We start from the raw sequence: 11083 nt of genomic DNA on the forward strand, positions 1-11083 counted from the left end.
ACCAGGCAGAACTGAACAGAACCAGGAAGAACTGAACAGAACCAGGAAGAACTGAACAGAACCAGGAAGAACTGAACAGAACCAGGAAGAACTGAACCGGAGGAATGGGTCAGAATGGTCCGATCATCAAACTGAAGTAAAAACCAAAACGACCCGTCTGACCTCATTTTACAACATCTCAACTGGGCTCAAACTTTGACTAGGCCATTCCCAACCCTTCATTCTGCTGGTTTCTGTGGATCATTGTTCTGCTTCAGAGGAGAAACTCTTGGTTTGTTTTGGGTCAGTACTGGTTCTGGTTCAGACTTCTGCCATGGAAGCCATCATCTCTCTTCTTTTCTGTTGACCTCTGACCTCAGCTGTAGCAGTGGGATGTTCTGTTGGGCTGATCTGCTGGAGTACAGCAGATCAGCTGAGACGATACGCTGATCGGTTCATCGGCTGACTCTTCCTGATGAATCGGTCCGGTTTCAGGTCAGAACCAACGTTTTTGCTGTCGAGACGCCGGGGGGCAGATCAGAGCCAGGAATGTAAAGTTGAAAGGTCATCCATCTTCACAAGCCGTTGAGGGGAGTTTGCTTATCGCTCCAGGAATGAAAGTGAACAGAAGGACCCTTGGTGCGTGTGTGGGGTCAAAGGTCACAAGGGTTTGCCAGGACTTCAGTACTTTGGCTCATAAACGATGATGTGTGAGAAGCGACTTCCTGTCTTTGTGTGTGGAGAGATTATCTGGAGAAACACACACACACACACACACACACGCAAACACACACAATCAGACACACACACACACACACACACTATGCAGGCCGACACCGTCCAGCTGTTTTCTGGAGGTCATGAAGTTTTTGATCTTCCTGCGTTTATCATGAAGTCTCATTTTAATATTTTTTGTTTTTAAATTTTTGTTATATTTTTCATTTTAATATTTTTTAGTATTTTTCTTGGTTTGGTTTATCAGGTCTTGCTGTGTCAGCAGTCCGAACTTCGTCAGACAGAGAAACGGTTCGATTCCCGTCAGAAGACCTTCAGTGTGTCTGAAAGCTCCTGAGGTCAAAGTTCATTTACCTGGAAGCTTGAGCCTGGCTCTGCGGCGGCAGAGGCTGCTGGTGGATTCGGGGCAGGAAGTCACAGTTTGATGGTGGAGAACGGACTGAGGCTCAGCAGGTTCAGTTCCAGCGTTCTCCTGGGTGAGGCGCTCTGCCCAGGTTGATCCAGGTGAACCAGGTTTCAGTTTACAGTCAGAGGAAATGTCGATGTCAGCATCTTTGGTTGTTTTCAGTATTTCTAGTTTGAGTATTCTGTGTTCTTTAGTCTGATACTTTGATTAGGCCAGTCTGCTTTGTCTTACTTTGGTTCAGTTCTTTGTACTTCTAGTTATGTTTGTTCCTTGTTACTCTGGTTTAATTATGTTTCTGGTTATTCTTCATTTCTTTGTCTCCACCTGTGACCCGTTAGCCAACCAGCTCGGCTGTTTTGTTCACCTTTCCTTTTTTAATCTCTTCTCCTGCTGGTTCCTCCCGTCTCATCCTGTTAGATCTCGTATTTTCCCTGTTTTTGTTCTGCTCTGTCTCCCTGTGGGTTTTGTTAGTTGTATTCTTCATTTTTTTATTAAACATCCAACATGATCCGCCCACAAACTCACCTCTCATGTTATAAAGTTCAGCCAAATTCACAGTTTTTCTGTCATTGGATGCAACGAATAAAACTTTAGTTTCGTTTTAAGCAAACAGAGTTAGAAGAGCTGAAAATATGAAAATGAAAACCAAGCATGGACGTTTATCATAATGTCAGAGGAGATAAAAGCAAACACATAAATCAATATATTAGCTACTGATGGTATTTGTTATTGCTGTGCTTCAGAGTTTCTGGTTTTCAGAAGCAGAAATAAAAGTTTTAACGGGTGAAGACGACGCCTGTCAGGCTGAAGGGAAACACGAGGAGATGAAACGTTCTCCATCAGAAGCTTCTTCTGAAACGTTTCAGTCAAACGGCTGCTGACAGCCAGGAGCGGCTCTCTGATTACTGTAATCACACACACAGGAATCTCTCCTCCTCAAAGTGTATTTAAAGGGAAATTCCACCTCATAATGACATCCACAGCTCACTGCCGGAGGCCCTTCTGTGTTTTTGGGACTTGAAGACTCCATGAAGGTCTGTCACTCCGACTTCAGCTCACATTACGGACGGCTGCCATCTTGTCTTAAGAGGTTTTAATCATTTTCCGCTGCAGGAATCAAACTTTCCTTCCAGTTTATTTCTGGCTCTGAAGCCTGTAGAGACAGAAAATCATTTTAACAGGAAGTCTGATTCCTCTGGTTCACATCGAAATGTTTGTTATCAGAAAATGATGTCTGATGTCAAATATCTGGGAAAACATGAATCAAAGCTGAATGTTTAGGAAAAGTTTAATTTTTATCACAACAGAATCAGACGAGGACAGTCAGTTCGTACAGATGGTTACATCTCTAGTTTGGTGATTTTTGTCTCTGCTGCTGTTTAAATTCAAAATCCTTTCCGATGATGAGAACTCTTCATCATCCATAGATTTATGTCTATTTATGCATTCAGTTTGTATTCTCTGTTTATCTGGGATTCTCCCGTCTGTCCTTCAAACCGGCTCAGAGCTCGGCTATTCGGCTGTTTCCCTCCAACATGAAGCCGCTTCAGATAAGTGGAAACTAGTTATCTTAAAATAAAAAATGACTGATTTTATTCAGAGAACAACGACAGATTAAAATGGTACTAAAAGGATTAAATCTGCATTTGGATTCTGCTGTTGTCAGTCAGGCTGATAGACTGCTACAATAAAATCAGGCAAGCTAGGCTAAGCTAAAGCAAGGGAAGCAAAAATGTTTAGCTAGTAATCGAAAGGCTAATGTAAAATAAGTTTGTCTAAGTTAAGACAAGATAAGTTAATGAACACAGACAAAACCAGCAAACATAAAATAAGCTACTTCATATAAAAGGATAAGATAAGCTAAGCTAAGTCAATATAAATTGAACACAGATAACACCAGCAATCCTAATATAAGCTAAGCTAATTTAAGGCAAATATAAGGTAAAATCAACAAATTACTAAATAAAGTCTAGGATAAATTTGGTAAGAAGTTCAATGAAGAAAACATAAGCTAAGCAAAGCAAAGCTAAGCCAAAATATGCAAAAAATATATGCTAAGCTACATAATGTTAAACTAAGCTGACAGTGTTTGTTACCTGGAAGCTTTCTTCAGGTGTTTGGTTCTGAACTGCTGATGACAGTGTTGTAGGACTCATCTTGCTCTCGAGATCATTTTTTGATGGTCTCGGTCTCGGACTCGACCGCATTTGGTCTCGGTCTTGTCTCAGTCTCAGGTGCTGAGGACTCTGCATTTTATTTCAAGAACAGTCAAGACCGCAACTGTGAAAATACCACTAAACGTGCAGCATACTGTCCAGTTTATTTGTTAACATCTTTGTTTTCAGTGGACGCAAAACGCACCGATTAAAATCCAAGCAATAACGTGACTTACCAATCACGTGAAAAGAAGCTAAAAGAAGGTAAACTCCGTTGACGTGATGTTAGCAAAGCTAGCTGTACAGAGACACATAAGCATTTGTGATGAAAAGAAAAAGGTTATTCACTGCAGTGAATTATTATGCGGAGATGTTGACTAACGTGTCCCATATATGGGACAACTCCTTGTCCAAAAGTATGTAATATAGTGATGTGACATTCAGGAACAATCTGGTTCTGAACGGATCTTTACTAAGAATATCAGATTGGAGCCTTACTGAGAGCCGTTCTTTGTTCTTGTAATGCTCTGCGTACACTGCAGTAGCTATCATTATTTTATTTTATTATATGCGTTTATATTTATTTTATTAGCAAATAAATAAAACATAAAAACGAAAGAGCACGCAGAGCATGCTCATTGCTCTTTGATTGTTTTGTTCAAAGTGGCAGCTGTAATGATTGCCATGTTGTCAGACTGCCTGGCTTCATGTAGTGGGAGAGAGGGTGAGAACAGTCATGATGAGCGCCTTGTGCATGGTTACTTCTTGCTTGTTGCTTCTTGGTCAGTGTTCATAGTTGAACGTTGTTTACCGTCAGGGCATTGCCTCAATTGCTGTTTAATAGTGCAGACAGTTGTGGTTTCTGACATGAGCAATATGGGCAAACACCCAGGGTGTTATCTTTTTAGGGATGGCACGAGACCACTGCGGATTGTAGCACAGAGATGGAAGAATAAAGAGTTTGTTCTGCTTTTAATATTATTTAAATTTATTAAGTATTTAATATCTAAGTGTTTTTATGGGAATGTGAATCTTTCAGATGAATTTGAGAAGCAGTTTTGATCATATTTCACATTTTATCGTGTCATGTAGCGCAGGGTGCTGGTCTTGGTCTTGACTCGGTCTCGGGTTCGGTGGTCTTGACCACAACACTGGCTGATGAAACTGGAGGAATTATTTAGAGCAGGGGTCTCAAACTCCAGTCCTCGAGGGCCGGTGTCCTGCAACTTTTAGATGTGCCTCTGCTGCACCACACCTGAATAGAATAATTAGGTCATTAGCAAGGCTCTGGAGAACTGATCTACACAAGGAGGAGGTAATTAAGCCATTTCCTTCCAGTGTTTTGTACCTGTGCCACATCTAAAAACTGCAGGACAGTGGCCCTCGAGGCCTGGAGTTTGAGACCCCTGATTTAGAGGTTGTGGGTTCGAGTCCAACCAGTTAGCATATAGCTACGTCTCATTAGCTGCATCTTGTTGAATCTTTTTTAAGGTTTTGTTAACTCTAGTGGCCTTTATTTGATAGAGAATCAACATCTAATGAGACATGCAGCAAAGGCCACCAGACCGGGAATCGAACATGTGCCGTCTGCGTTGAGTACTAAGGCTGGTTCCTGCTGGTTCCATCCGTTCCTGCTGGTTATTGGGGGCGAGGGTTGTTGGTATCCCCAGCTGTGATTGGCTGAGCGTCCAGGTGGAAAACCTGTGCAGCTGAGCATCACTACCTGCAGCAGCTTTCTGAGAGCCTTGCCAGTTTCTGAGAAGGCGGAAACAAAACAAGACAGACGTTTCACCACATCCTGGACTTTAAAACACTCAGATTTACTTTCTGACTGAACATCCTCCATCTCCTGACACCTCCACCCTGAAACTGGGTGCAGCTCAATCTGCCCTGAGGCCAACAGCAGAAAGCGTTTCAGGGCGGCGAGCGCCTTCAGCTGCACGCTTTTCCCTCAAACCGATGACAGGAAGTCAAACGTGCCGAGCAGCAGATGTTGCTGAGAGGAACTGTCTGCAGAGTCTTTAACGGTGATCGGTGTCAACTAATGGAGCTACTGAAACACACACGATAACACACACATCCAGAAGACTGCAGACGGTGAGTAAACCCTTCAAGCTCAAACCGAGACAAACACACGTTCCTCCAGATCAAATGGCTGTGACCGACTTTCCCTGCTGAAGTTCTTGAGTCTGACTGGGCAGTTTTGTCTGCAGCTGGTGCCGTCGTTGCTCCTGGCAGATTTCAGGCTCTGGGTCTGAACCTCGGTGGGGTTTGCATGTCTTTGTCTCTCTGGTTTCATGCAACATCCAAAAACATGGAGGCTTAATTATCCGCTCCTGATAGTCTGTCTTGTTGGCCTCTGTGATGGTTGGTGACCCGTCCAGCGCTTTCCCCCGGTTGACCCCAGGTTTTCCCAGGGATTAGACTCCACAGTGAACAGCCAACAGCTCTTCACCTGCCGCTGCTTTTACCGGTTTTAACAGTTCATTAAATAAACCTTAATCTTCACTGATGCGCTCAGTGGAAACCATCGTAGCGCTGCTGCAGAAGCTAACATCTGTGGCCTTCCTGGATTGGCTGCTTTGCGGCTAGCTGTTTCAGATTCCCAAGATGCATTTTCTTTTTAAATATTCCAGATACGCTTTATGAAACAGCAGTGGACGGCAGCTGACTGTGACTCTGAGATCTTCTCTGTTCTGGACTCAGGAGTTAAAGCTTTTCCACCAGATAGACCAACAAACTGAGATGTTTCTTCTCTCCCTCAGTGGATTGGAGGTCAGTTTCTCCTCCATGGAGACAGAATCCAGTCTGAAACATCCAGATCACGTCTGGATCTGGTTTGGAACGAGGCTTTAGCTGAACCTCTCCTCTGTTTTATTGATTTAACCAGCAGGACAGATTGTGAACAGTTTCCTAAAGCCTCAGTCACACAGCAAGATTTTTTATGCCTGTTTTCTCCTTAAAGGTGCTCTGATTATCTTTAACTGAAAACATAATCAGAGTAGTAACTCTGTGTGTTCAGAGTCATCTGCTACGTTCTGATCTGAAATCAGGAATATTCAGCATGTTGCATTGTTTTGACCTGATGTGTTTTTCCCCGACGATAAACGCTGAATGCAGCCTGCTGAAGGTGACGTGTAGCCAATCAGAGAGCGAGACGACGGAGACACGCAGAAATGTGGAAGATGAAACATTGGAGACCCAGAAAGTCTGCAGGTTGGAGGCGTCTTCATGTGTCGGTTTTTCTCTAACATCGTCCACTAACGATCAGCTTTGGTTCTTCCCAGTCGGCCATGTTTTTTACTCTGAACTCGTGTTTCCTCTCAAAAGGTTTTGTGAGATTTCCCGTCTGAATGTTGGTGAATGAAATCAGTGTGTGTTGTTCCTGCTGTGTGGCTGAACATCACACACTGCACAACCAAACCTGTTAAAGCTGCGATTATTTCCTGTCATGTTTCGGGTCGCTCAGGTTTTCAAACACTGTTAAAATGTTGGAGCGGTTCTTGTGGTTGGGGAGAGACTTGGTCTCCTGATGTGTCTCTGCTGCTCATCAGCAGAGCTGGACTTCATGCAGTTTAGTCATTTTATGTAGGATGAGGGACACATGTAAAAGTTGCAGTAAAAGTCCGGCCCTCTTGGAATGCGGTTTGAGATGTGCTGCGTCCAGAGCCATCGCTGGAACCAGTTTGTGTTTAGAATCCAGATCTTAAAAACAAGACACTGAAAACGTGTAATAATGTTTCTGATTACGGCTCTTCTGCTGCGGTGAGGTCAGCACAGTCAGCGCTGCGTCTCACAGGAGGTGAAGTCATGGTGGTCTGAAAACCAGAGCAGATACGACACAAAGAGGAAGGACGTGTGATGCTCTTTTGTTTTAGCGTTTGGTGCTAACAGCAGCAGATCGGCAGCTAGCTCTGAGTCAGTCTGCAGGTTTGCTTTAAGCACCAACTCACTGCGGTCGGCCCCACACCTTTACCTCAGATTAACACATCCAGTCTTCCTCTGCGTCGCCTATTTACACTTCAGTTCTTGTTTCTGAGCAGCTGCAGACTGATCTGCTGCTGCTGCTGCTGCAGGAGTTTCTGCTTCCTGCACAGGAAACCTGCAGCATGAAGTCAGCAACAGCTTCTCCTCTTTCTGCTCCATGCAACGAGTGAAAAACCCAAATGTTTCTGTCAGTCCTGATTCAGCCTAACATGACCTAAAGGTTTGGTGAAACATCCTGGAAGGTTGTCAGCAGCTTTAACCCGGATCAGACCGAACCTCCTGCTGTTCAGAGATTTCACCAGAACGACAGACAGACGGCAGCCGAGGCCGGGCGCATCACATATCATTCATCTTCTATTGTTTATCATTTATCGTGAACATTTTCTAATTTTAAGAATTTGGTTTCATTGCCTTGATAAATTTTATTTAATGATTTTTAAAAAACCAACAAAACGGACATTATTGTATATCTGCCATTTTCTCCATCAATAAATGTCAGTAAGATCAAAAATATGATCAGATAAAGTCTCACCTGTTTTATTTTATTCAACATGTTTTTCAGTAATATTTCTGTTTATGTTGCTATGACGATGACACAGCCGTAGTTACTGAACATAGAAATAATAAATAATGTTTTTATTATTCCTAGTTATTACTACAAAATATTGCGATAAATTTTAAGTCCATATCGACACCGTTAGCATCAGAACCAGAACCATCAGAATCAGCTCTGTACTGGTTCTGTTCTCTAGCAAGCAGAATGATTCTTCATAAAATGAAGAATGTCTTCAGTGAGAGGCGTTTTCAGAGGCCGCTGTAACACAGACTGCTAGAGGAGATCCTTCCTGCTCAGTCAAGAAAACTGGACGAGTTCAAATGTTTCGTTTCCTTCTGGGGTAAATAAAGTGTTTGAGTATTTAACTGATAATCGGATTATTATTATAATTTTATTTTTATTGGTTCTATTTTAGTTTAATAAACCCGACCAGCTCTGTTCTAGTTAAAGGCTTTTCCAACCTCTCTGTGTGGAAATGGCTCTGGTCTAGTCAAATCCTGGCTTCATGGCAACAGCAGCTTGGATTCCTGTAATCACCTGCAGTTTGGGTCTGTAGCTGTCAGTGTTCCAACGTCAGCTAACAGAGACGCTGCCATTAACAGACGGAGACTTTTCTGGACTAAAACTCTGATGGCGGTTTGATCCGACCCAGCAGTAGACGGAACCACTGGATCTGAAACAGAAAACGCAGCGCTTCAGCTCCCAGAGGTTTAGTTTCACCTGGATGTCGACCTGATGGGGGTCAGGGGTCGTCAGCGTGAGGAGGGGGGCACAACAACAACAACGAAAAGAGGAAGAGCCGAGTCAGCCGGAGGTGACGCTCCGCTGCTCACACTTCCTGTTTGCAGTGACAGATGGCAGGTCATCAGGTTGCCTAGGTTACGGTCAGGTAAGCAGGAAGTTTTATAATGAAACCAGTTGTTTTAAACGACTGAACGGTTTTCAGCGTCCGGTTGTTGTTTGGAAACAGCAGATGTTGAGTTCAGACCCAATAACTGATTACATCAGATAAAAGGAACTGAACCTGAAGCCTGTCATATCCGGTCCGCTTCAACCCGACTCTGGTCAGCTCAGATCCGTCTGCCTAGTCAAAGTCTGGTTGGGTCAGTGAGGCGTGAACGCTAACTGACCTTTGACCTCTGTTCCTCCAAACCTCAGTCTGGGTTTGGTTGAAAAGAACTCTGGTTGGTTTGAATGTGAACGCCAAGCGGACTGGAGACCGCTCCAAAAGCAGGAAGTGGACTACAGCGCAGGGCATTCTAGGTAAATACAACCAAAGCTAACATGTTAGCCTAGCGCTAGCAGCAGAAATGGCTCCTGGTCTTTAGCCTAAAGAGAAATCCTCCAACACTAAAATCTGACGCCTCCATCTTGTTTCCATCTGGTGAAGAAGGAAGTTGCTCTCAGTGTCTTCAGAGGTTTTTGTGTCGTCGTTTCCTTCAGTGGTTCTTGGTGCAGCGCCCCCACAGGCCAGGAGGGGAACAGGTTGGTTTGACTCAGAACCACAGCAGCTGGAGGTGGAGCAGATGATGGAGTTCTGGTTCCAGTAGAACCGGGTCAACTGGACCATCAGGAGGAAAGCTTCCTGAGTTTTTTCTGAAATTATTTTTTAGATGATTTAATCATAAATAAAGTGAAGTTTTAGGTATGAGGAATGTCTTACAATTTAAAATCGTGGTCCTCTGGGTTTAGTTTCCACATAATCGTCCTGCTGTCGTAATGATGCAGGTTTCAGTTGATACTAACCGTTCTGTTCTTCACTGAGCTGGTAATAATGCAAAGTGTATCTTTGAATTTTAAAAGGTGTGCACCAAGGTTCAGTATTTGGCTTCGTGTGAAGGTTTCTCCTGATGCAGTCGGTACTGTGGTTTATTCCACCTGCAGGAAAATTAAGCTTCATGTCATAAGAATTCATCCAATTATGATCTGGAACAGAAACATCACAGACCTTTCACTGGATTGTTTAATTTGCTTTCTTAAATACATTTCTGTTTAGTTTTTGAAAATAAAAACTTTTTTCTGTTCTGACGGACTGACGTTTGTCTCTGCAGCCGCCAAGCGTCCCTCCTCAGTCTCGTCTCTGAGTGGGATCGTGGGTAGGATGATGTCGGCTGGCGAGCGAGGAGCGTCTTCGTCCTCCTGCACCTCCGTCAACACTGTGTGTTCAGACGGAGAGCGCCCCGTCTCCCTGTCCCTGTCCTCCTCCACCTCCTCTGTCTCGCTGCAGGATGCCTCCTCCTCCTCATCCTCCTCCTCTTCCTCTCTGCCATACGGCGCCGTGCCGGCCTACAACGCCTCGTCCTCCACGCCCAAACGGAACGGCTCTGACATCAGCCTGGACCTCACGCCGCTCGTAACTCCACCCACTGGAGCGGCCGTGCCAGTCGGAGGCGGGGTTTCCAAGATGGCGGCGGCAGGCCACGCCCACAACGAACACACAGCCAATCCGGTGGCGGCGCTGCCAGCAGGGGCCGCGCCCCGGCAGCTGTCCAGGCTGGACAGAGTCATTCTGGAGATCGTGGAGACGGAGCAGACCTACGTCAGAGATTTAAAGAGCATCGTGGAGGTGAGAGTCGCTCCGACCAATCACATCTCCGATGAGTCCAATCATAATCCAGGCTGAAGAAAAGATTCTCCTGTTTTAAGGATCTGCTGTGGTTTCTATCTGCTGATGAGCCAGTAGTTACAGAGTCAAGGAAATTTGTCACGTTTTCAGGATGGAAGAAATGTTTTTGTCCTAACGAGTTTTAGTGAAACAGAAAGAGAAAGCTTTATTAAAAGGAAAATATAATTTGTCATTTCAGAAGGAATGCTGAAAGAATCTAGTTTCCATCTAGAGTGAAAGATTTGAAATGAGCCTGAAGGAAAATTTAAACATGCTTCTGTTGATTCATTATTATTGTGAAAACATATAGTATAAATTATGTATAAATAAAAGATAATATAGCAGGATGAGGAAGATAAATTGTTTTGGGTTCATTTTATCTGTGTGTGTGTGGCCTATGTGGTTTTGGTGGCTTCTATCGGTGTGGTAATGAACGACAAGGAGCTGCTCAAGTTGGCATCAGCTGTTTCTTTAATTCTCCATCTGCATTTCACAGAACGGGCATGGAGGTAAGGTCAGTCTCTGGCATAAAACAAGCTCCTCGTCAGTGATCCTCATGGCTCTGAGGATTACCCATAATACAGTAACCACAATAAAATAATTTAAATCAGTGGATTTTGTTTTACAATAAAAGGACAACCAGTGAGTCTCCTTTTCAG

The 11083-nt window shown here is 44.0% G+C and overlaps 1 protein-coding gene across 6 annotated transcripts in view; it reads left to right on the forward strand.

Annotated features, from left to right (window-relative positions):
• plekhg2 (pleckstrin homology domain containing, family G (with RhoGef domain) member 2) overlaps window positions 1-11083 on the forward strand; it is a 77089-nt gene that overhangs the window by 14236 nt on the left and 51770 nt on the right. For 5 of the 6 annotated variants that reach the window (XM_016680996.1, XM_007570688.2, XM_016680998.1 and 2 more), the window contains exon 3: window positions 9871-10385. In XM_016680996.1, coding sequence (XP_016536482.1) covers window positions 9871-10385 — 515 coding nt within the window. Of the gene's footprint in view, window positions 1-5093; window positions 5374-9870; window positions 10386-11083 lie in introns of those variants that run through there. The other variant, XM_016681000.1, reaches the window with a different exon arrangement.

The sequence above is a fragment of the Poecilia formosa genome, unplaced genomic scaffold (assembly GCF_000485575.1).
Source record: "Poecilia formosa unplaced genomic scaffold, Poecilia_formosa-5.1.2 Scaffold265, whole genome shotgun sequence".
NCBI lineage: Eukaryota > Metazoa > Chordata > Actinopteri > Cyprinodontiformes > Poeciliidae > Poecilia > Poecilia formosa.